Source organism: Elephantulus edwardii, unplaced genomic scaffold, assembly GCF_000299155.1.
Source record: "Elephantulus edwardii isolate Elephantulus edwardi_28Jun2011 unplaced genomic scaffold, EleEdw1.0 scaffold00003, whole genome shotgun sequence".
In the NCBI taxonomy this organism is placed as follows: Eukaryota; Metazoa; Chordata; class Mammalia; order Macroscelidea; family Macroscelididae; genus Elephantulus; species Elephantulus edwardii.
This window is the reverse complement of record NW_006399753.1, coordinates 9,657,037-9,683,762: the sequence shown is the minus strand read 5'-3', so window position 1 is coordinate 9,683,762 and position 26,726 is coordinate 9,657,037. Positions and strand designations below refer to the sequence as shown.

The 26,726-nt window shown below is 45.8% G+C and overlaps 1 protein-coding gene across 1 annotated transcript; it reads right to left on the bottom strand.

Moving 5' to 3' along the window:
- Positions 1-112: 112 nt before the first annotated feature.
- On the bottom strand, positions 113-25,599 carry HHLA1 (HERV-H LTR-associating 1). Its single transcript, XM_006879456.1, has 15 exons — positions 25,521-25,599; positions 19,739-19,798; positions 18,609-18,689; positions 16,392-16,475; positions 16,207-16,290; positions 14,332-14,415; positions 12,864-12,920; positions 12,647-12,739; positions 11,821-11,988; positions 7,682-7,741; positions 6,809-6,877; positions 4,919-4,993; positions 1,357-1,507; positions 578-660; positions 113-156 (listed from the first exon to the last, which is right to left on the bottom strand). Exons 1-15 carry the CDS (start codon positions 25,597-25,599, stop codon positions 113-115), a joined length of 1,272 nt encoding a protein of 423 aa, XP_006879518.1.
- Between the last annotated feature and the right edge of the window lie 1,127 nt (positions 25,600-26,726).

The window sequence follows — 26,726 nt, the reverse complement described above, 5'->3', positions numbered from 1 at the left end:
GAAAGAGATGTTATCTTAGGAAAGAATAATTTTCAATGAGTTTATGTTCTAGAGCCTGGGTGACGGAATGTTGTTTGAATCCATTGTTAGGCCACATTGTTCTTTTAAGTCCTCACACAGACTTGCAGACATTCTCCAGGCATTTTTGCTTTAATGCTAGAGATAAAAAGAGAGAGCAAGACATCAAGCTAGTGAGAAGGAAATGGTCGATGTTTGGTGCTGTCACATTGGCTCCACTCACAGTAACTGTGGACAACAGATCAAAACCTTGGCCAAGCCTGGGCTAGGCTCACAGTCTGCTCTTCTTAAGCCTTAAATGGATGATGATCCAATGGGCCATCATTATGACCTGTTATGATGACTGTAAGGTCCCTATATGATGACTCAATAGATCTGACGACAACCATAAAGCCACTATGAGATGGAATCACCTCTATAGCAATGAGTGAAGGGGGAAGGGAAGTGAGCTACACCATTTCTACTGGCGCCCATTAACACAGGAAGAGGTTTAGAAGTAGAGAAACTTTTTGTAGAGTGCATTCATTTAACGTATAGAACATAATCAAGCTGTACTTACTGTGAGAATGGGACACCCTTGTCACCCTCTGACAGATAAATGTTGCATTTTTCAGAAACCAGGAATAGTGTTCCAGGCAGTACCTAAAGGCATGAATCAGGGTTGGGAGCAGTCATTAACCCATGACGGCTACGACATGACGGCCAGGATGGCTAAGACAGTGGCATCAGTTATGAGCATGTGGTCCACGGGAGCTTAGTGTGCACTGGTTTGGTGTAGCCTCCCCTCACCCCGGTCCATGGTGGCCTATAGGCCTTGGCACATTCTACTGGGTGAGACCACGAGTTGGACAGCAATTCCAACATACATATAGAGTACCCTGCCCAAGGAACCCTGGGATCCACTTCTCTGTGAGGAGCAATGAGCCTGACCCCACAGATTCTAGGCACTGTAAACTCACTGCTGTGGCATTGGAACGGACTCATGGTTGACCCTCCATTGGGTTTCTGAGGCTGTAATTGCATGGGAGGAGGGTTCTTATCTTTGTCCTTGAAGTTGTTGGTGGATTTGAACCTCCAGAGAGATGTGGCTTTGAGTTAGCTGTGCACCTTCTTACTACTATGTAACTAGAGTTCCCCTGTATGCTATCAAGGGAATAGAAAACTTAGAGAGAAAGGCTGGGGCCTATGAGAAATCTGAGAACTGATTTGCAAGGGTTAATCTAGGCAATTAACAGAACAAGACTGTCTTGAGTAGGAAGCATACCAGACCTCCCGGAGCTTGCAAAGGTCTAAGGACGGTACAGGCTGCCTAACAACACTGGGTGTGACCCTGCTTACCTCATGGCCTCTGTCCTGGTAGGTCTCCCCTGCCCCGTGCAGAGACACTTCTGGAAAAAGCGACACAGCTCCATCAGGCAAGGGTTGATCTTCTGGATGGCCAGGGGGGCAGCTGTCATTGTCCCCTCCTTGAGGAGTGGCTGTGGACATCCTAGAATATGCAACCCCACAGCAGACAATTCAAGTTAGGGAGATTTAGCACTTTCTCTGGAGGCCTAGTGGTAAGGAGCTGCACTGCCAACCTAAAGACATGCAGTTCAAATCTACCAGCTGCTCCACAGGAGAAAGATGGGCAATCTCCTGTAAAATTTACTGTCTCTGAAAACCTGCTGGAAGGTCAGCTGTGAGTTGATTCCAAGTCAGTGGTAGATAACAACAACTCTGTTAGGTGCAGTACCAGGTGAGTGTGGGTACACCCCTGCTCTCGGGGAGCTTGGAACAGATAGGAAAACATATCCACAATTTGCACTGCCAGGGAACACAGCTATGAGGGAGCAGGGGAGAAAGTGGGGGTCAAGACCCTGGCAGAAATCAGAGAAGTAAGGGTCTGAAATGCTGGACAGGATTGCACCAGGTGGAGGGCATCTAAGGTGCAAGGAAGAAGTATGTGTGGGCTCAGAGTCACATGGAGGGAAGGTCTGCTGGTGGGGAAACACAGAAAGACTTGATGGTCCAGAGGGTGTCAAGCGTGTGTCTACATGCATGTGTGTATGTGTGCTGTGTGGACCCAGGTGTGTGCACATGGATGGGGGGTTGTGTATGGACAGTTGTGTGGGCACGTTTTGGGCAGGTATGTGTATGTATATGAGTATGTACATGCATGCGTGTGTGCGAGGACGGACGCGTGCAGAGGCAAGGAGGAGAAAAAACGAGATGGCTCAAAAGATGAGGCTGGCAAGAACCAAGTTCTCTACCTTCAGGGGTTGGAGACTAAGTACATTTCAATTAGTTGAATGTTCATTGTTGCTTTGTACATTGTGTTTAGGGCAAGACTGCACATGATATAAGGGACCAATAGAAATGTCTTTGAAATTCTATCTCCTGGGGATATCCTGAGGTTTGGACAGCTTCCTCTGGCTGAATCTGTGGTGTAGAGAGTAACACACTGGGCTGTTATCGAAAAGGTCAGCAGTTCGAATCCACTGGCCACTCGCTGAGAGAAAGCTGAGTAGTCTTTGTTAAGATTGACAGCCTCAGAAACCCAGCAGAAGGTTACTGTGTGTTGGCACCAACTGGACAGCAGTGGGCTGGGGGTGGCCTCCTTGTCACAAAGCCAACAGGAGGGCAGAGAGATCATTGACACCTAGCACAAACAATGAGTGACAGCTGTCAACGTTACTGCTTATTTCTTTACAATCCAATGAGTATCCACTACATGCTAGGCACGGCTAAGACACGCTGAGGACAAGAATGAGTTAGGGGGAATGGGCCTTCTTCTCATGCAGCTCACCTTTAAGTGATCTGAACACCATTTTATTAACATATAAATAACGTGTCAACTCAGAAAACTCTCAAGCTCTGTGCAGGATAGTGAGGATTTGATCAATTGTCAATAAGGTCACGTTGAGGCAGAGTTAACTTGACTGTACCTAACAACAGTATTACTCTGACAAAGAATGACTTGTCACTGCCAAGCAAAAGGATCCCAAACTCGGAAATGAGCAAAAAGGATTGTGAGGTGTCCATCTAGGGAGACATCTGGGGTCACCTGCATACACCAGGAACACGCCGTCCATTGGCTTTTATTGATTAGGCTGCCAGAGAGACACTTCCCTGGCAGAACACTGCAAAAAAGTCAGAGAGCGCAGACTGAGCTCAGTGCACGCGCAGGATCCCACCCTGAAAGGGAATCCAGGTAAAAACATGAAGGTCAAAGGTGGTGACTTGATTTTTGTGGTGAGTTGAATCATTTAGTGGAGGATGTCAGTCCAGCTCGATGGGGACACAGCAACAACAACGACCAGAACTGTTTGCTTAGCAAGCATATTTCTAGGTGAGTAGATAATGTGGTAACAAGTGATCTGCCTGATACAGGCCATGGTTTTTGCAATCACTTGTTATGCATCAGAGAGTTGGACAATGACTAGGGAGGATAGAAGGAGAATTGACGCCTTTGAGCTGTGGTGCTGGAGAAGAGTATTGAATGTACCATGGACTGCCAAGAAAACAAACAGATTCATCCTAGAGAGGGTTAAACCAGGCTGCTCCTTGGAGGCAAGGATTCTGGGGTTTTGTCTGACATACTTTGGACATGTTGCCAGGAGGGACGGGTCTTTAGAGAGGGACATCATGCTGGGTAGAGTAGAGGGACAGCTCAGGAGGGGAAGACCCTCTATGAGGTGGATTGATTCAGTGACTGGGGTAATTGGGATGGGTGTGTCAGAGGCAATGCGATTGGCACAGGATAGAGCAGAGTTTAGGGCTGTTGTACATAGGGTAGCTATGAGTCGCAAACGACTCGACAGCACATAGCAACAACAGATAATGTGGATGGACAAAGAGGTAAGTGGACAGAAAGGAAGACAGGCAGCTATAGATAGATGATTAGATAGATGATAGATAGGTAGGTAGATAGATAGATAGATGATAGATAATGGATGGATGGATAGTCAACTTGTTTTCTAAGACTCAATCTGATGGCTATCTGCATCCACACCAGGGCACTCCTCTTCAGAAGTCCCGGGGATCTAAGATGCGAATTCCTTTGGTCGTATGTACAATTCAGCCTTTGTGTGTGAAAGCCCCATTCACCTTCCACTGCAGGCTGAGGGCGGGGCTGAGGCCTCTCATAGGTGAGATGACAAAGGCGACTGTGTAAGCTCAGAGGTTTCATAATGCCCCATTGACTCATGCCTGAGCACCCAGGGGACAGTCCGAAAATTGGTGCAGAAAAGCATCCAGCAGTGGAAGGACCTGACCAGCCATGAAGGAATCACTTCATATCATTGTCTTTCATATGGAAACAGGCTCAAGGGAAAAGAGGCTGATGGGGTGTAGGGAAGCTGGAAGAAAACAGCTCCAACTACAGAAACTCGAGACCATCGGCCATGAGGAGTCCCAGAGAAGCCTCTGCAGGAAACCAGTGTTCTCTACAGCCAAGAGAATCAAGTGTGAGGGCCTGGGGAAGGCAGGGTGTCCTCTGAAACAGAACACAGGGGACCCCACCTAGACAGAGAGAGCGGGGCTGGAATCCCGAGCCCTCCCCATCCCCCGCTGCACGGCCTGTCATCACTCAGAATACCGACTGATTCAGGGAATACAGAGCGCTCTAGTTTCAAATCGCTTCCACACACATTATCTTACTTAAAACAAAACCCTGAGGGGGAAGGGGGGGGAAGGAAAAGACATTTTTAGTGCTCAGAGTAATTGCTATTATTCTCACTTTACAACTGAGAAAATGAAATCCTAGAAGTTAAATGCCTGAGGCCACCACACCAGAAAATGGCAACATTAGGATCCGAGTCCCAGCAGTCGGCATCTAAATTTACCCAACAAATCTCTTTTTATTATTCTCCACCACATCATTCAAAATCCGTACAAGTGCAGGAACCAGAGCACTCACGTGACAGCGGGTGGAATCCCAGGACCAGGGCGGGCTCGACCCCAGGGGCAGCGGGCCAGGTGGCTGGCAGGTCACCTGCGAAGGACAAAAGGGGCCTGTCCAGAGTCAAAATGGAATGGCCCTGAGTTATATACCCTCAGCCCCACTCTGACTCCACCTCGAGGATGCAAAGCTCACCAGTCTAATCATTTAGCTCTCTGTGGGGATACTGGAGTCAAGAAACCAACTGGCAGCCAACGAGTCGGTTCTCACTGGAGGAGACTGTGCCAATTCAAACTGTCTCCAGACCTTTCAGACACTTGTTCGTCATATGTGGGTTGCTTGGCCTTTCCTTCTTCTAAGCAGCCCTAAGGCTAAGTGTTGCCCTGCTAACCGAAAGTCAGTGGTTTGAATCCACCAGCTGCTCTGTGGGAACAAGCCGAAGCAGTTTCCTCCTGTAAAGGTTTCTAGCCTGGGGAGCAAGCCCTACAAAGCAGTTTTCCTGTCCTGCAGGGTCCCTCTGTCATGGACGCCGAGAGACAAGCACGTCTTTCTTGGAGTGAGTATAAGCAGGCAGTCCATTGGAGGCAAGGACGGTGAAACTTCGCTTTCTTTGGGCATGTTGCTAGGAGGCGCCCGGTCCTTGGAAAAAGATATCATTCTTGGAAAAGCAGAGGGTCAGTGAAAGAGGGGCAGGCTCTTGATGAGATAGATTAACCCAGTGATTGCAACGACAGCCTTGAGTCAGGTGGAGATCCTGAGAATAGTGCAGAACAGAGCAAGGTTCAGGGCTGCTGTTCATTGGATTACGTGAGTTCTAATCCACTCGACGGCATAAATTAACCCAGTGATTGCAGTGACAGGCTTGAGTCAGGTGGAGATCCTGAGAATAGTGCAGAGCAGAGCAAGGTTCAGGGCTGCTGTTCACAGGGCTGCTCTGACTACCTAACAACAACATTGAGCCACTACAAGTCAAAGCCGACTTTGGCAGTGGGTCATTTTTAGTTTAGTTTTGTTTCCTTGTGAGGAGCCTCTGGATGGATTTGAACCCCTGTCTTTTCACTTAGCTGTTGACTGTTCACCACTTGCACCACCCAGGAACTCCAGGGCAGAAGTGATTCGTCCAAGACCACAGGGCAATTCAGCAAGCCTTCCACGTCAGGGCTCCCTTTTCTTTTTTTTTTTCTCCTATAATTATATTTTATTAATTTTCATAAACATTTACAGAGATTTTGGGTTTCCATTCATTCACCGCTGCACCATTCTCTCTACCCTCCTCCCAGTTTGTTCTTGTCCAAATACCACAGTGCTTGTCAAAGCCAGTTCTGATTAATCTTCTTTGTCAGTGTGTCCTTTGCCATTCCCTATTACTCCTCCCTGAGAGAGACTTCACCCTGAGTCATAAGGAAAAGGGGATGGCGTATTCTCTTAGCTACTTCCTGCTGAAAAGGGACGCTGTGGGTTTCAGGGTGAAGATCTTCTCTCACTACTCTAAAGGGCCCCTTTGGCAGTAGGAAACACATAGACTATTATGGAGATTGATTTTGGAATTCAGATGCACTCTTATTGATTGTGCTTGGCCGTACATGTTCATATCCTTGAAGATGTATCATGGGGGTGTTGCAACCTAGAAGACACAAATTTGACTAACAAGTTATAAGTACATGAGTCAAAAATTATGGAAAAGTAAAAGAAAAGATTCTTTCATTGTTTTACAAACCCTCCCCCAGGTCCCCTCCACCATGTAGCCCTCGCTCTAGGGCTCCCTTTTCTTTTCATACAAGAATAACGGAAGTGCAGTACCCAGCTTGGTCGTTCCACCATCCTCCACCCAGTCCCTCCACTACCCTGCCTTAACCCTTGTTACCCTTGGGGTGGGATGGGATTTTTTTCCCAGCAGCACAGTCTCACCTGTCTGTGGATATTTGGGGGCCGGTGCCTTGGTTGGACTTGGGGTCTGAGTGCCAGGGGTGTATGTTCCTGAGAAGGGGGGAGAGAGAGAAGTGAACCTGCATCGTTACCTGGAATCTTGATGGGTTGAAAGGATCCAGACCAGTGGCCCAGACCTGAGCAGGATTTGCTAGAACAGGAGTTCTTCCACCCAGGTAGGGTATGGAGGCTTCAGAAGTCAGGAAGAAACAGAATGCACAGTGGAAGTACTCACAGTGAAGACCAAAGTCAACCCTCATTTACATACAGAATTGAGATAAAACTTGGTAATAGGACCTCAGGTCTTCAGCATTCCTGCCTAAAATAATAATGTATAAAAAGGTCCTTAGACTGTATGGAGTGATTGCTACTTACTGGACAATGAGACAGGAAAAAGGGAGAAAGGAACAGAAGGGGGTTTGCACAAAAGGAAGGCAGATGAGAGGTCTGTGCACAGCGAGCACTGTGGTCCATGCATTCAAGATGAGGAGGGGTGGGGCGCCAGGAATGGGAGGGGGCTGAGGGTTTACTTGGTATTTCTTCATCAAGTGGCCCACTTCCGCTTTCTTACTTTTTGCACCTATGCTCTGGTGACTTAGTGGTAGGGAGTTGCACTGCTAACACAAAGGAACACAGTGCGAATCCACCAGCCGCTCCACTGGAGAAAGATGGGCAATCTCCTCCTGTGTGATTTACTATCTCTGAAAACCCACTGTAGGGTCAGCTAGGAGTCAGTTCCAACTCAATGGCACCTAACAACAACCCAATATGCTTTGAAAAATCAGCGAAGGTTTAAACACAGAGAAGGGTAGCTTTCATCTTGAAGGGGCGAGTGTGGGAGTAGGTACCTCTCACCTGTGGTGCCGCTGGGCTGGGCTGGGCTGCCCGCTGCCCCTGCTGTCGCAGCAGGAGTCCCTGAGAGGGGACTTGTGTTCAAGACCTCCTCAGGCTCCAGAGGTGATGGTGATGTCACTGAAGGGCTTTCCCAGGGCGGTGCTCCAGGCGTCCCCTCACTGCTGAGCTTCCATGAGGGCTGGAGATGTGTGGAACCCACCTGTGGGGTCCTGGTCCCCCTCCTGGCAGCTGAAATGCAAAGAGGGAGTCAACACGGCTCTGACGTGCTAGACACACGGTTCAAATCTGAAATGGACATGACGTGGAGAGAGCAGCAAAGGCAGATGGACAAACTGCAATCGTCCACGAACTTGAACGTCTCCCTGACCTGGAGTGCATGGACCAAGCTAAATATTGGGGGGTGGGGGTGTTAGCCACCAATTAAAAACATTAAAAAAATAAAACCCAAACACCCAGACCATTACCATTGAATCAACTAAAGCTTGAAAATGATCCCATCAGAGTACTGACTTCAGCAGCACACATGCTAAAATTGGAACGATTCAGAGATGATTAGCATGACCCCCATGCAAGGATGACATGCAAATTCATGAAGTGGCCCATTAAAAAAGTGATCCCATTAGTGTATAATTACACCTGACCTGAGGGATCTTGGGTGGCCCAGTGGGTGAGGAGTTGAGATGGTTCTAACTAGATCACATACAACATCAACATCAACATCATTTCCTTGAGGAAATATTTTACAGCAGCAGATTGCCAGGCCTTTCTTACGTGGCACAAATGGGTGGGTTTGAACCATGTCAACCTTTAGAATAATAGTTGAGGATAAGTTCTTTTCAATTGCCCGGGAAGTGTTCATCAGCGTGCTTTCATCAGCCAGTACACTTAACATGCTGCTACCTATTATCTAAGCATTTGGCAGGTAGGACTTTACCAGTAAATGAAAGTGATTTTTTTTCCCCCTCCATTTTTTTCCTCCATCACTTACCCCGTCTGTGTTTCCTTTCCTGCCTGGCTCCTGAGATTCTCTCCCACAACTGGGTTAAGAGTCCCAGCCTGAACTCCCTACGGATAATCGCTGCTTGCAGGCCGGACCAGAACTATGGTTGACTCACCTGCATCTCCTTGCATAGTCTGTAAACTCACATGTGACTATCTCTCTTTAACCTTGTGTGAGGTCTGAAATTCATGTTGGAGGAATGACTTCTCATGACTCCACTCTATTGTTGGGTCTTAAGAGAATGCTGACTTTTACTGAAAGAGTTAATTGAGTTTAAGAGGTTGGACAGACATGACTGTGGGCACGTCAGTGATAGGACACTGCTCCTCCTCTCAGAGACGGAGGAGAGGATCCTCTAAGGGACCACTGGTGACACCCAGCCAGTGGCAGGCCATTCATGCAACCTCATACCACTCAACTGTATTTCATGTCACCATGTTGTGTGGATTTCAGAAGAGATACTGCTGAAGTCACATACTCACAACATCCATTGGGTTCTACATGACATCATCACTGGGGGAAGCTGGGTAAAGGCTACCTGGTAACTCTCTGAACTACTTCTTCAAACTATGTCTTAACAAATTGTGAAAAAGTTATAAAAGATGTATTTCTGTTGCTGCAGTTGTTGTGTACTTTCGAGTCAGAACTGACCCATCACTGACCCTCTGGCAGCCTTTCAGAGATAGTGAATTGCACAGAAGGAGATTATCCATTCTTCTCTCACAGAGCAGCTAGTGGATTTGAACAGTGTGCCTTTAGCACTGCAGCACAGCTTCTTACCACTAGGCCACTAGATTTAGGACGTTATGTTTATGACATTTGCTGCCTGTTCTTATTGAACTGGCTCGTACAGATAGATCTTTAAGGTAAGCTGAGGCAGAAATGACAGAAAAGTGGATAAAACTAATGGGGGGGCATAAAGAGGATTTCACTTAATGATGTAAGCTTGGAGGGAGTAGAAGGGAGAAAAGGTGAAGGTGAGCAAAATATGAGAAAGCATTTTTAAACTCAATGTTGGGAGGGTGTTATGAACTAAATGATGCCTTCCTCACTACAAAACTTAAACCTGCTTGGAAGTAGGATTTTCTTTGTGATGTTAATGAGACAGTATTAGGGTGGGCTGAGTCCTGAACAGAAGCATTTCTAAGTTACAGAGAGAACAGTGTGAACACAGAGGCACACACTGTGGGGAGCGGCAGAGGGATGGGGGAAAGGACATCTGCAAGCCCAGGACGCCGAGGGTCGCCTGCAGCTCCTAGAAGCAGAGACAAACCACGAGAGGCTTCCTGCATTTGCACTTCCAGAAAGCTCTGGCTGCCTCACGGTAAAAATCTGCACTGCAAACCCGATGGCACAGGGTTCAAATTCACCAGGGAGAAGGATGGGCAGTCTCTTCCCTTGTGATTAACTGCCTCTGAAAACCTGCTGGAGGGTCAGCTATAAGTCAGGTCTGACTCAGTGGCACACAGCAAAACAATAATACCCTCCTGAATTTCAAGAAAATGAATTTTGGCTCTTTAATCTTCTTAAGACTAAATTATTTTCTGCTTCGAGTTTGCTGTTGAAATATGTTTTCCGTAATGGAGGTCCTTTTTAATGAAATGGAAAAACTTCAAGGTAATACGGATTTTCACACCATTCTTTCATGGCCTTGGGGTCAGAGCTCACTCATTGCTGACCCTCTCGTCTTCGGAGTCTGTGAATTGCACGGAAGGTGATTCCCTAGTTTTCTTCCTTGGATTACTGGGACTTTTACGTCTTCACAGGTCTCTGATGCTGAGCTCATCTCTTGAGGCTCATGCAATTACAGGCCCTGAGCCGACATGTTGTGGCCCTTAGGTCCTATGGCATTGGCTTTGACTCACAGTGACCTTATTACAACAGACTACGATCACCTGATCTGCATCATCCTCTGCTGGTGAGTCCACTACTGCAGTCTCTTGGTCACCCCATCTCATTGAGGGTCTTCCTCTATTCACTAGCCCTTTACATCACCAAACCTGACCTATTTCTCCAGGAAGTGACCCCTCTTGATAACATGCGCAAAGTATGTGAAGCAAAGTCTTATCATCCTTGTTTCTAAAGAGTTCTCACTGCACTTTCTCCAGAACAGATTTGTCTGGTGATACTCTTCATCAACACAATTTAAAAGCATCAGGTTTTCTTTGATCTTTCGTATCATTTGTCCACTTTTCACCTGCACAGGAAGCTCCTGATAATATCGTGTTTGAGGTCAGCCATGCCTAGTCTTTAAAGCGGTCCTTGCTCTTTAACACTATAGAGAGGCCCTTGGTAGCAGATCTGTTCACTGCAATGCTTTGTCTGGTGTCTTGACTGCTGTTTCCGTAAGTGTTGATTTAGGATCCAAGTTAAATGACATCCTTGACAACATCAATATTTCTCATAGCTGCATGAGCCTCAAGAGATGGGCTTCAGCCTGCCAACCTCAGAATCAGGACCTGTAAGGACATATGAGTCCCAGTTATCCAAGGAAGAAAACTAGGGAATCTCCTCCCGTGCAATTCACAGACTCCGAAGACTGGACGGTCAGCAATGAATGAGCTCTGCCCCCAAGGCAATGGAAGAATTGTATAAAAATCCTCATTACCTTGAAATTTTTCCATTTCATTAAAAATGTCCTCCATTATTGAAATTATTATATCGTTTATTGGCCCAACTGTGAAGATGTTGTCTTCATTATGTCGAAGTGAAATCCTTCTTGAAGGGAATAGTCTTTAAGCTTCATCAGTAAGTGCTTCAAGGTTTTGGGTTTTTTCCCCACCAGATAATAGCACACACTAATAATAGAACAGTAGCTTCCAACTAAACCCCAGAAGGGGAAAGTTGGCCTAGCCCAGAGGGAGTTGCACTCCCAAGCCAAAGGTGCCCCACTCTGGCAGTTCAAATTCACCAGGTGCTCCTTGGGAGAAAGATGAACAATCTATTGGCAGACTCCTCTATTCAATTTACCACCTTGGAAACCTACAGAAGGATGAGCTACAAGTCAGCTCCAGCTTGATGACATTGTCCCACAGGGCATGAAAGGTCGAAAGCCATGCATTAGTGTTAATCACGACAGAGGGTGTGAGAAGAGCCACCCATGGGGTTAGTCCCACTAGTAGAAGCTCCAGAAACTTACCTGTGCTCATGAAACCCTCCTTCTCTGAAGGAATACTGGTCTTCATCCAGGCAGAGGTCCTCAGAGCAGACACTCTGGTGCTCTGGCCCCAGACTGGGGGCCTTGTAGTTGGTGGTCTTGGGTGGCTTGTGGTTGTGGGCTTTGAGGTCACAGCCATACCCTTGGTAGCTGCACAGACAGAAGACAGTGAGGAACAATTTGAACTTACTTGACACTTTGGGGTCAAAGAACTATGAAGTCATAGGAAGGTCATCAGACAACAAATATAAAGAATGCAGAGATTCCACGAGACTCAGGATCATAGCACATGGTGTCTGAGCCCATCTTTCCCCTCACTACCAACTTAGTTAAATGCCAATTTCCAAAAACACTATGGAAAGCAAAACTCTCATATTAAGTTTCAGATATTTGCCGTGCTTTCTGGACAGAACCTGATTCCCACCAGCATTCCTTCACCCATGTCATAGCCCTGCAAACATCCCACTGGAAGAGCGGGCATGCATTTTAGGGAAGGATTCGTAGATATAGAACAGGTGGTGAGACTGGGCTAGGAGACAGACAGGACAGGATTCAGACTGTTGTCCCAGCGTCATTGTGAGTCCTAGTTGACTCAATGGAACCTAACAACAATAACAACACAAGGTAAATGTAGGTTCAGGGTCTCCAAATTGACTTTTTCAATCGATTCAGAAATCTATATTCTTTTAAATTATGACAGCTTCTGATTTTGAAGAAAGCATAGCTATATAAAATATTTGGTGACGGGAAGCTTATGTGGCGACTTCATGACAGGAGTTTCAAAATCTGGAGGTGAGACATCGAATGCACGTACCCAGGGCACCAGGTATGCTGCTGGTGAATGTGTAGTTGATAACAGGAAACTTCTCTGCCACATCCCAGAAGTCAGAGAGATTCCTTCCTGCAAAACACACACCCACGAGATCAAAGTTGGGACTCTTTGGCTGAAGGATGTGCTTGATTCTCAGCTGAAGGGTGTGTTTGACTCTCAGCTTTACATTTGTCAAAGAAGGGTCACATCTCACCTGACTGTCCCGTCATCACGCAGATGAAGATGCAGTCGGAGCCATTGGTCTGACTCACTGTAATGAAACCAGCACACACGGGGGTCAGAGAGAGCTGAGACTGTGTCTGAGGCTGAAAGAATTGTTAGCAGGCAATCGCCAGCTGCGGATGTCAGAGGGAAACAGGGCTCATTTGGTAACAAGGCTTATTATAAGGCATCTTTGCTTAGGAGGAGGAAAGAGGAGAAGATGTGTAATTGTGCAATGGCTTCCCAAAGACAGCCTCCAGGGCCACCACCTCAGCTCTGCCACTTACACAGTGTGGGAACTGCGCGGCTCCTCCAAGACACAGTTCAACCATCTTTACAACAAAAATGCAAACTCTTACTTGTAATTTTCCAATTTCCAAAGCTCTGGAAGATGGAGGGTTTCCTGTGAGTTTAGTACCAAATTTGGTTTGGGGGCAAAACCTGATTTAATCAAAGGAAGACTCTGTACAATCTTTATTTATTGCATTTAGTGTAAAGCATCAAACATTTTTTAGTAACTATGTTATTTCCACACTCACACACATTCACTGGACATTTGTATATATTTACATCCTATTTTCTGGTGGCCTAGCCCACCGGGAGCTGCACTGTTAAACCAGAGACTGGGCCTCTCTGTGGAAAGACGGACAAACTCCTGTGTGATTTTCAGTCTTCCAGCTGCCCGCTGAAGGGTCAGCTATCAGTTGACTCTAACCTGACAGCAGTGAGATTGAGTCTGATATGCATGTTATATTCTATATACATTCACATGTATATATGCGTATACATATGCGTATATATAGATGCATATGCATTTAACTATGCATTTGATATATATTAACACACACACACACACATTTATACAAGTTTAGCTGCTCCATGGGGCACCACACCATCCTTCTGCTGAGACCATCTGTTGGGTCATGAACATTATCTGTGCTTTTCAAAATGGGAAAGGAAGACTTTCATGAAGTCTCAAGAGAAATAAAGCATATCATATCATATCATATCATATATCATATCATATCCTATCCTATCTAATATCTCTATCAATTCTACTTCAAACTCAGGCTTAAGCTTCATAGAGAACGAAATCAATTTTCACTTTAACTCAAGACTCCAATCTCAAACATATTAGTCATCCTCTCTGAATCTCCATTTTCTCTTCCTCAAAATGGGAGTACACCTATACAACAGGCGCTATCTTCTCCAGTATTCCTAGAGCTACCTAATTTTAAAGTTCGGATTCTTCTTTGAATATTCTAGACCCCAAAAATAGTGTTAATGAAAATATGGAGTGTTCCAATCATGCTCTGTGAAACTGGGCAACACTGAACATCCAAATAAAGTTGAGAGAAGCGTCCTGGCAGCCTGACCCAGAGGGCTTAGGGTGAGTGTTAGGTACTTTCCACAAGAACACCGAACCTCAAATTGGCCAAGAAGTTCTAAGATGAACCAACCTGAGAGAATGGAGGTTGACTTAAAGATTTCTGTGAGGTAGCTGGTCGAATTTCCAATGATGTCCACCAGCAGGGCTGTGAAATCTGAAAAACAGGTCAAGAAGGCTTACATTCTGGCTTAGGTATTTTGAGGAACAAAGTACAAATGTAAATTTGAGATTTCCAGGATAGATTTTATAGGTAAGGAATTTTAACAATCATACAACAAAATGCTACTAATACTTTTTTTTTTTAAAACGTCTACATTTCAGGCAAGTGGAACCTTCTCAACCTACCGTTACAAGCCTCTCTCCTCCCACTGCTCCTTCCACTCAGTTACCTCCCTATGAACCCCGGATGCCAAGGAAAGGCACATTACTGAACAATAGTGTTCCAGGGGTTTTCCCCAAGTCCTCATCCCCTCTAGGGTTTTAGAACTTTAGATCCATCTGAGAGGAAGCAGATCCAAAGATAAGTTTTCCCAAATGCAGTGCCATGTATTACAGTGGGTTGTAAATGATAAGGACAAGGGCTTCATCCAAAACAGTCCCAGGAACCTCCCCTGCTGCCCCCTGTGAGTAGGTTAACTGAGCAGATTAGGACAATTTGACATCATTTCAGTCTGTTGAATCTTTGTGAATTTCCTCTTCGCCCAGAGTCGGAGCTCACCACTGCTTACCATGGTAGATGCTGTTGGTCAGCAAAAGCTCCTGATAGACGTCAAGGTGAGCAGTGGCCACTTCTGGTCACTTATTATTCTCCACGATCCAGCAAAGTCTTGGCTTCTAAAGCTAGGGGCATGGATTTGAGGAGCTCCACACAAGTGTTTCCTACAGGAGATGCTTCTTGGGGCTCTGGAAGACTTCTTGTTATTGTTGTTCTCCTTCAAGTTGGAGGAGATCCATCGCTGACCCTCCATCAGGGTTTCAGAAGCAGTAAACATCTCTGGAGGAGACTGCCTGTCCTCCCCTGGAGCAGCTGATGGATTCGAACTACATGCCTCCGGAACTGCAGCGCAGTTTCTTACCACTAGGCCACCAGAGCTCCCTATGCTAGTTAATTCTAACTCATGGAGACCTTCCATCAGATTTCCAGAGCTGAAAACTTCATGGGTGTGGACAGCCTCACCTTTCACCCACGGAGAGGCTGGTTCGATTGAGGCACTGACCCCTCAGTTTAAAGTCCAACAAGTAAAGTTTATGAAAATGAAGTTATTTTCATTTTGAAGGTCAGAGAGAGACACACAGAGTGAGACAGAGAGGAAGAGAACTAAGTAGTGATAGTCTCAATGGGAGGCCTCCTTTTCAGAGCAGAGACTATTCAAAGGGAATAGTTTATAATCTACACTAAGGTGCCTTCTCCACAGATTCCGACCAATGACACCATGTTGACCTAAGTGGCCGTCTTCTTGGGGCAGTGATGTGAGGGCTCATCACCATCATCACGGCTGGTCAGACTTTACATTTCATTTTAAAACAATGTCACACGGAAATTTTCGTACAGGGCTCTCATTTTATGCTTTCTCCTTGGGAATAAATAGAACTTTCAGCCAAGTAAAATCCAAGAATGCATATGCAACTATTTGATTTCTAGAAATGTCTTATTTTAGTTTTAGAAGTAAAAAATAATAGGGAGCTCTGGTGGCCTAGGGGAAAGCAGCTGCACTGCAATCCCAGAGATACGTGGTTCGAATCCACCAGATGCTCTACTTGGGGAAGGAGGGACAATCTCCTCCTGTACCAGTCAGATCTGATTTGACAGTACACACACAAAAAGTAATAAATTTAAAAAAAAAAGAAGCAAAAAAATACTACAAATTTTATCTTTTTTTTTTTAAAAAAACCCCAAAACCCAAAACAAAAACAAACACACAAAAGTAGCGAAGTATCCACCTACCTGATAAATCATTGGTCCGGTTGCTCAGACAGTAGCAGTATCTGGTGGGGAATTTGGTGGGGTCCACGGTCTTCAGGTTGGAAACTGCAGGGGGAAAGGGATCACAGAGCTGTCCTGATCCCAGGCTGAGTTCTGCCAGACTGCCACCAACCACGTCCCTGCTAAACCAGCCGGGCAGCACTTACTGTTGTAAATGACCACAGAGAACTTGTGGAAGGCGAAGGAACTGTAGGAGGTTATGCTGAGCAAGGAGAAGAACTTCTTATTATCTGCAGAAGACATCAAAATGAGCAAAGCGACAACTGCACACACACACAGAACGAATCAACACAGATGTAAGTAAACACAGAAGAAACTTAAGAACATAATAAACCAAACTGACTGACTTCATAGCCCTTAATTGGATTCTCCCAAATAGTTTTTAGAGGCTGTAAATCACACTGGAGGAGATTGTCTTTGTTTCCCCCAAGGAAACACGGTTGGATTCAAACCCCCTGAAAGCCACAGCCTTTGTGTTAGTGGCACATCTTCCCACAGATGATGCCACCGCAAGTCCCCAAATAAACCAAAACAGACACCAAATAAACAAAACTGAAGGAGAAAATGAGAAAAAATAAAATCAATAAACAAACAGCTCTCAGCGTAAGATTTCAAGACGCTTTGCCATATTTCTCATATTTAACAAGTCTGTGTAAACAACGTACATCAGACTATGACACGAACAGAGAACACAATGAACACTCAAGAGGGTTGTTCAGATTGCAGAAAGCAAAGACACGAGCATTGTTTCCCTAAGAAACAGTAACTGGGGCTGTTGTGACAAACCACTGTGAATTGTTGTTTTTGTGTGCTGCGGAATAGCTTCTGACCCATAGCAACCCCAAGTGACAAGAGTAGAATTACCACATGGGTTTCCTAGAATGTAATCTTTATGGAAGCAGATCTACATGTTTTCTTCTAGAGCTACTGGTGTTCACACTTCTGACTTCCGGCCAGCAGTCCGGGGTTAACCATCGTCTTCCCAGGAGTAGTGGATTGTTCTCTCCCAGCTCTTGAGACTGGAAGCCCAGGTCCAGCAGAGCCATGCTCCTGGAGGTTCTGGAGGAGACTGCTCTTGCTCGTCCAGCTTCTGGGCCTTCGCCTCTCTTATAAGAACACTTGTGATGGTGTATAACTCTCAAACTCATTCCTGAGGAATTGGAGCAACTTACAACTTACCCTCCGGTGGTTTTGCAAAGACTGTAACTTGCATAGGAAGGGATTGCCCATCTTTCTCCTTCAGAGCAGCTGTTGGATTTCCACTTCCTGCTTTGGGGTTGTTCAGCAGCGTAACCCACTAGGTCACCAGAGGGAGGGCCAGGAAAATCCCAGATAACACTCTCATCTCAAGATCCTTAGCTTAATCACATCTGTTCCCAAGTAAAATATTGTTCACTCTTTGTCCACTAATAGAATACTGAATTAATGGGCCCTGGGAATTAGTAAGTGAATATATCTTTTAAAAGTCAGTTGCCAGTTTGGTATTTCCTCAAAAAGCTGAATCTAGAAAATGCAGATGACCCAGTTCCATTGCTAGAAATACCACTGAGGAAATTAGAACTAAAACACAAATGGAGATTCATACCTCAGTTCATAACAGTGTTATTCATAATAGCAATAACATGGAAACAGCCCAAATGCCCACCCAACGAATGGATTGGGAAACTGTGGTAAATTGACATGATGGAATACTATGCAGCACTTAGGAGCAACAGTTTTGAAAAATACTATATAACATGGGAGAGGCTAGAGGCCATTATGCTGAGTGAACGGATTCCGTTTCATAAGGACAAATATTGTGTAAGAGCATTATTGTAAAAATAGAAGGATAATTAATAAGATGTGTATAAATGTCCAAAGAGGGAATGGGAGGGAGTAGGTGGGCTTAGGGGGTTGGGAGCGGGCAAATCACAGAATTCTAGAGTTCAGCAGGCAGAAAGAAGAGTGAAGGAATTACGAAAGAGCCAGTGGATCTGTGTGTGTGTCATCCGGTTGTCAAAGGGTGATTTCTCAGAAGTAGAGCACCAGGACTTTTAATAAATGTCTCTAGGTGGATTTGAATCTCCAACCTTCAGGTCAACAGCTTGGTGTATCAATAGTTGGCACCCCCCCGGGGACTCATGATTACAATTTTTATATTTGGAATGTATTTTTTCCCCCAATGCTTTTAACCCACCTATTGTTGTCAATGTTTGCACTCTCTTCATGAATTAGGTAGGAGGATGCTTGTTTCCACTCTGGATTCAGAGAAACTGAAGCACGGAGAGGGGAGGTGTCCTTCCCAGGAGCCCAGAGAAGTTTGAGTGAAGGTACTACGAGGTGAAAATGATCGTTGCTGAGAAAAGCGACAAGAGCACGCTTACCTTTCAAAGCTCTGCTCAGCATCCCGTTCACCAGCTCCGTCAGGTTGAGGGCGGACAGGTCCACAGCCCGGGCAGGGAGCTCTGCAAGAGGTCAGGGAAAGCTGCTCATTGCCCAAGTCAGGCAAATGTGCTTTCAGGGGGAAGATCCCGTCTACTGAAAAGATCAGACGTCTACTGAACACACAGCAGGGGAACTGGAGACTGAGGGTCACTCGTGACAGCAGAGGGGGGACAGTCCAGGTGCAGCCCGGGGAGCTTCCTTTTCAGTGGGGATCTCTGTGAGCAGAGGCTGATGGGAAATAGGGACTACATAGTCAGAAGTAACCACACACTAACATAACCAGTTCTGCTCAACTCTGCTTACTCCCCGTGAGCCCACGTTCTGAGGAGAACGATAACCCACTGGGCTGTCAGTGGATGAAGGCTCAGAACTGGATCACCAGGAACTGGATCACCAGGCTCTTCTTCCGGGGAATCTCTGGATGGGCTCCAACCTGCCACCTTAGGGTTGGTAACCTGATCACACTAACAGTATGCACCACCCAAGCTCCCTCATTCTGTACTATTCACTGACCTCAGTTCACACTCTGTCTTGACCCTATAAGAGAGAACAGAACCCTCCTGCAGGGTTTCCAAGGTGGAGATCCTTCTAGAAGCAAATCCCAGAGCAGCAGGTGAGACCAGATGACCAACCTGTCAGTTAGCAAGCAGCCCCCATTTACCTGCTGCCACCAGGGCTCCTTCCACTCCCAGCTCTGGCGCAATGTCACCTGGAAAGCTTGTGTGGTTGTTTATTCCGCCCACCCCGCCGCTTTCATTCCATATATATAGACGTCTCTCTGAGACTGGGTGTAACTGCACTGGGACGTGGCCTGTGTCTGAGCCTGGCAGCCCTTCCCGGGCAGTCCTGCTGGCTCACAGCCCCTCCCTGAGGTGCCCTCGGACGGCTCATGAATAAGAGGACATGTAGAAATGTGGTAGGTGATCCTCTTAGCATTTTCCATTTTTACTTATTATTCGGTTTGGTGGATGAGGCAGCCTGAAGATAAGAGAGCTGTTGCTATTCCTGCCCTGGGGTGTCAGGAAGGGGTCCTGAGATGAGGGAGGACTTGACGGAGGCCAAGACTCACCTGTGGTTGCAAGAAATGCCACCCCCTTTTCCTTGCTCTCGTCTCCCCTGGGGCCAGATGCTGGAAGGGAAGAAATTTCACGAGATGAAGGCAGTGGACAGAGCTGGGGATGTCACCACCACACCAGCCTGGGAGCCCGGGGACAGTGCAGATCTCAGCCCATCTCTCCTGGGCCTGGCCTCTTAGAAAGCTGCGCTTTAACAAGTCCTAAGGTTACTTCCTGAGCAGACACCTAATCTACCCCACTTCTTCAACTCAGACATTGTTGTCAAGTGCAACAGAGTAGAGCCGATCTAGAGGTTTTTGAGTTTCGGTTCAGGAATTTTTTTCTTGGTTGTGGTGGAATAGTCTAGAGAGAGTTGCTAACACAAAGGCTGCACCGTTCTGTGGTTTGAATCCACCAGCAGATCCAAAGAAGAGAGGGGACAGTCTCCTCCCATGAGATTTACAGCCTCAGAAACCCGCTGGAGGGTCAGCTGTGAGTCCATTCCACCTCAATGGCAATGAGGGGTAAGTCATCCTCACAGGAGCAGATTGCCAGGCCTTTCTTCCAAGCTGCTGTTGGGTGAATGAAAACCGCCAACCTTCCGGCTAGTGGGTGACCCACCCCACTGGTCCCTCCCAGGGCTCCAGCCACACTCCTTTACTGGACTGAAAAGCCAAAGCTGAAAGGGACATCGTTGTCTAAATTTGCACAGCCAAGCCGTGCTAAGGAAGGGATCAGAACCCACTGCATCCTATCAGGGACCCTTCTAGAATATCAAGTGGCCTGCCTTCTTGACAAGTTTTAAACAATGAAGGAAGAAAACAAAAAAGGCAAGCGAGACTTCGATCATGATGATGATGGTACAGAAGAGCCTTCTTTTTTTTAATTTTGTTTTTTTTTTAATTATTTTTGTGTGCGTGTACCGTCAAATCAGATCTGACTGGTACAGGAGGAGACTGCCCCTTCTTCCCCGGCAAAGCATCTGGTGGATTCGAACCGTGCACCTCTGGGAGAAGAGCCTTCTTCTATTAATGCATTTCATATCCATTCAATATAGTATCCATCCATTCATCCTATATATACCCATCCTAGTAACACATCAGTTGTCAAGGACAGAGAGACACAGAACATTTTTAACCAGGGTCAGCTATAGGCTAGATGTAGAGAACAGAGGGGCAAGTGGGAGGATAATCAGACCTTTCTATTGTCTGTGTGCATATGTGGTGGGGTTAGGGGGAGTAGGGCCCAAGTGTAACCACCTGTGAGTTGTGTCAGAACAGAAAACACCAGGTAACTGGTGATAAAGACCTCTTTTATCAGGGGACCTAACCTAGACATGTCTGTATGTCCATCTTCTCATACTGAGTAACTTCACAGCATAGCTAGAGGTCTTGGAAGCTTTCCTCCATCCACATCATTAACAGTAACTCTACTCTGAGGAAGTAGCTTTGCTTCACTTGTCTTTTGAATGTCATCTAATTTGAGGGGCTCATTGCTGTATTAGACAAGTTTCCCTGTTATTCACTGAATTTTCTCTGGTTTCTCTCCCACCCCTCGAACCCCACCCCTTTGGAACTAGATATCCAAGTCCTTCTTCCCAGCTTGCCTCAGTCTGGAAGCTCTACTGAAATCGGCCCATCATGAATGGCCTTCCTGATCTGACATACTAGTGTCCTTGCTTTCTCCATCTTGCGTACTGTGGGTGTATTATCAGCCAGAATCAGCTCCTGGAGAAGGGCAGCATGCTGGGTCAAACAAAGGGTCAACAAAAAGAAGACCTTCAACCAGATGGATGGACGTAGGGCCTGCAACAATGGCCTCAGACATGGTTACTATTACAGGGTTGGTACAGAATTGATAAATATTTTATTCTGCTATATTTAGGATGGTTACAAATACAGATCCATTCCTTATCATAGAAAACCAGTAACACTTGCCTGGATATGACATTTAGCTAAAATCTGTAGGTTTTGTTGTTTGGTGCTATTGTTAGTTGGCATTGAGTCCATTCTAATTCACAGTGACTCTGCACAAAAGAGTGAAACCTTGCCCAGCCTTGCTCCATCCTCACAATTTCTACCATCCTGAAGCCCATTGTCATAGACACTGTGTCAGTCCGTCTCACTGACATCTTCCTCTCCTTCCCTGACCCTCTCCTTGTGTATGATGCCCTTCTCCAAGAAGCTTGCTGGCTGTGCTGCCTTCAAGCCAGATCCATTTATTCTTTTGACAGTTGATGATGTGTTCAACGTTCTTCACCAATACTGTATTCTAATACATTTTATCATTGTCAAGGTGCTTTATTGTCTATGCTACATTCAGATGGTGAATTTATGTCCATTTCAGAGATGGTGAAAAAAAAATTAAGGCACAGAGAAGCTGGAAAAATGTACCCAGTATTAGAAAGTAAACCAAGATGTATGTTGGGCCTCAATACCTGGCACAGCAAGAAGAGTTTCAGCTTTGTCCTTCTTCACATCTTTATTTCTAGACACTGAAATAAAAGTTTCAATGAGAGAAATTGCATTCTGGAAGCCCAGCTTCAGAGAATTTACAATAGCCTTAAAACTTCACCTAGCAAACCTTTGAAGATGGAAGAAAATATGGTCCAGGAAAGTTCAGAGCTGAATCTAAGCCCATTTCAGGTCAGCAGTGAAGACAGCAGCCTCATTCTTCCATGCTCTTAATTATTCCATGCTATTTCCTCCACCCCATGCTTTTCAAGCATGCCAGGGGAGAAAGACACATCATCTCCTCCCCTAAATATTTATAGCCTCCAAATCTGTTATGATCCAGACAGAAGAGCTAGGAATGAAGCATCTATTTGGACTTGGGGTCTTTGAGCTAAGAACCTTCTAGACCCAGTAGAAGATTGATGTCAAGAGACATGTAAGAATTTTTGAGTCCACAGGTGTTGAAATGAGAGAAGGACCATCCTTCAAAGTTGACAGAGGAAATCTTCCCCTACAGCTGGCACCTTGGATTTCTAGCCTGCCTCTGGAAACTATATGTACAAACAGTGCTCAGGCTGTTTGTTCATAAGGTCGCTATGAGTCGTCTACAACTCGACGGCATTAAACAACAACAACATACTGAAAGAGGATAGATTCCTGTTTGTTAGAGCCACAACCTTCTGGTGTTTCTGCTATGGCAGCATTAGGTAACTAAGACAGAGCCTTTTCTCTGTCAATCAGGCTGAGGAGAGGGAGGCACTATTGAAAGCAATCTGATACAAGCCTTTATCGGCAAGCAAAACATTATCCAAAACCTAGTGTATCAGTCTGGGTACAAGCATGTTCTGTCCCTTTTCAGGCACTGTGAGTGGCACTTGTCATCAGTGGTTTTGTTTGAAGCAGACAATAGGAGTGTCTATAAAATAGAAGACAATGGACAACTTCCACGCTTGTTTTTTCTTAGGAAAGCATCATTTTGCACCCTAGGAGCAGGTGATAGAGTTCTCATTTTAAGAGAAGAACTGAATGAAACCTGAGAATTCAAGTGCCTCATGAAGTCTAGAGGTGAAAAGTAGTGCTGTAATCCTGAAGGCATGTGGTTCGAATCCATAAACTGCTTTATGGGAGAAAGATGGGCAGTTACCTCCTATGCAATTAATTGCACCTGAAAACCTGCCAGTGGGTCAGCTGTGACTCGGTTCCAACTCAACAGTACACAACAACAACAACATGAAGCAAAAGCAATGAGAAACTTGGAGGAGAAACTGGGAGAATTTCAGACATTCTGAGAGCATGGCTCCAAGCTCCGTTTTACAGATTGAAGGAGGAAGAAATGAAAGAGTTCATCAAAATCAGAGGGAATCTAAAAGCTAGAGCTCCCTGTTTACCTGGTGTAGGTACGAAGGCCGTTTCCTTTTCTTTCTTGGTTCCTTCTTTAATGCTGCACACTTAGGTAAAGGAAGGTTCCATTAGACTGCTAGCATCAAAAAATGCAACCCAGTACTGCCATATCGTAGATAAGAAGATAAACGTGGAACGATGAAGTCACTTCTACTAAATCCCATATCTGTTTTCTTTGTTTGTGAATGGAATAATTTAATCTATATACACACATATATTGACTCTTCAGAGTAATATTGCTTAGTTCTCTCCTTTTAAGATTTACAGCTCCGCAACCTGACAGAGGGTCACGGTGAGTTGGAACCAGCTGAACAGCAGTGAGTTTTGAGGAAGGGAGCTCTGGTGGTTTAGTGGCAATAAGCTGCGCTGCAATTCCAAAGGCATGCGGTTCGAGGCCACCAGTCCCTCCACAGTAGAAGGATGGGCAATCTCCTCCAATGTGATTAACTGCCTCTGAAAACCCACTGGAGTGTCATCAATGGGTCACTTCTGACTTGATAATACACCACCACCACCACCACAACAACAACAATCTGAAATACAGGGGTCTCTGGTGGTCAAGTGGTGAAACTATGCTGCAATCCCAAAGGAATGTGGTTCAAATCCACCAGCTGCTCCGCAGAAGTAGGACGGACAATCTCCTCCTGTGCAATTAACTGCCTCTGAAAACCCACTGGAGGACCAGCGATGGGTTTATTCCGACTCAACAGTACACAATAACAACAACAACAACAACAACATGGAATAAGGAACTGGATCTGTCTCGCAGGTAGGTGAGTCTGTTTTGGGAAGTAATAATGAGATGAGATCTGAAGAAAGGATAGTCTTGGAGTTTGATGTGATGGACCGAGGAGTATTTTGTAGTAAGGAAATAGCATGTGCCCAGGGGTTGAAATGGGTGTGGGAATGTTTTAAAGAACTAGGAGAAAGCTAGCGGGGGTGGTAGGGTGGAGGATTGTGGGAGTTGGGCATGCAGGGTAGGTAGGGTATGTAGGCCCTGGGAAGGACCTACAACACTAACAAAGGAGAAGAAGGAAGCTGTGCTCTAGTTTCAGGTGAGGCAAGGGGCGAGCTTTAGAGATGGGAGTTCTAGAAATACCACTCAGGTTGCTGAGAGGAAGAGAGAATTATGGTGAAAGAAGAAGAGAAGCTGGAGCAGATTTAGAAAGCTCCTAACGTTCCCAGAAAAAGGAGACGATGGTGTGAATAAAAGGTAATTGCAATGGAGGATTGTCATGGAGTGAAGTACGTCTCCTCAAAATAGATCTTGTGGGAAGGAACTGCACTGCCAACCCCAAAACGTGTGGTTCAAATCCACCAGCTGCTCCATGAAAGGAAGATGGGCAGTCTCTTCCTGTGCAACTTACAGCCTCTGATACCCAACTGGGGGGTGGGGGTGTCACTATGAGTTCGTTCTGTCTCAACTGTTCATAACAACAAAGATAAAAGTGGAGGAAACTAAGATACGAAGCGTGACCCTTAGTCCCACCAAGAAATAACTGGCAGGAGTGGGGTGGGTCCCCCAGGCCACTGGGTGACAAAATTCCCCAACACTGGGGAAGGTGAGAACACATGGATGTCTCCAGGAAATGGATACTGAAAGAAACAAGACGTTTCCTCTGTGTGCCTCCTGCACTGCTGGTATCCTAAGCCCAGACTTAGAGCTTCCAAAGCTGGAGAGAATCACCTTTCTGTCTTAAAGCTGTGTAGTAGGAGTAGCTCTTTTAGAACAGAATTAGGGAACTCTGAATGAATTTTGGTGCATAAATAGGTCTAAAATGCAAAGAGTCAAGGATCAAAACCATAAGTAGGAGTGAAGACATCTCTGATGTTCCGAGAAACTCATCCTGGATTCTTGGCATAAACATTGGCTGCTGAGATGCTCTCAAAGCCCACACTCTGCAGATAGTACAGACATTTCTTTAACCCCAACCGTACCCACCTGCACTCCAAAGGGACAGGAAATATGCAGCCTCCACACACAGCCTCACTGGAGGACGACGTAGCAGAAAGCTCACCATGTTTGGAACACTCTGGCCCACCTGGAAAAAAGCAGCACTTGGAGGTATCTGGCTAAATAACCAACTGCACTGATATAGGAGATCCTTTGAGAACAGTCATGGGAACCTGTTAGAATCTGAGGAAGAATTTGTACTAGTTAGAATGGGTTTGGGTTATGGTGAAGTAACAAATGAACCACACACCTCACAGGCTCACTACAACAACAGCTGACTTCTTCACAGAACATCTTCACTGCAGGTGAATCTGATGAAGGCTCTACCATCTGGTACTCATCGGTGTAGAAGGGAAAAGGCTGGAAGATTGACTATCGATTCTTAAGTGCTTCTGCAGGAGATTGACAACTCATTTTACTCATAGCCTATTGGCTAGAATTACCCATGGCTCTTAATGGGTTGATGTTGAAACCATTGGTTATTTTAAAATGTCTTGGCAGATTGAAGGGTTAGACAGGCAGTCACAGTCCTAGAAGAAGGGCTTAGGAGGTCTATTGTGTTTTTCTAAAGAGCCAAGGACCTGTCTAGAATGTGTTTTAGGGAGCTCTGGTGGCCTAGAGGCAAGAACTGTGCTGCAACCCTGAAGGCACAAGGTTTGAAACCGCCAGGTGCTCCGTGGGAGGATGGGCAATCTCCCGTGTGATTAACTGCCTCTGAAAACCTGCTGGAGGGTCAGCTGTGGGTCAGATCTGACTCAACAGTACACAGCAACAATAACAATGTGTGTTTTAGGTGACAGTTTAAGAGCTAAGAACGTGAATGGTCAGAACAAAACTACTGTGACCCTACCTAAACATTGCATAGCATTCGATTAACAAAACCCACAACTGAACCAGCATTAGTTAAACCTACTTTTCTCACCATACTATGCAGCTGAACGATGCCCAATAAGATACAGAATAACGAAGTGCCCGGTGGAGAGGTGAAAATGCACATGGACTTCCACCTGTTGGTTCCAGCCTCAGTGGGTGTCAGGTGTTCTCAATACATGACGATAGTCCATTTGTTAGCAACCTGCCATGTATCAGTTTCCTCTTCCCTCGTGACTCAGAGGCTTGGAGATGTCACAGAGTTTGCTTCAAGTTCTTAAGCTGGTAATTAATATCCCCAGACTTCAAAATCACACAGTGACA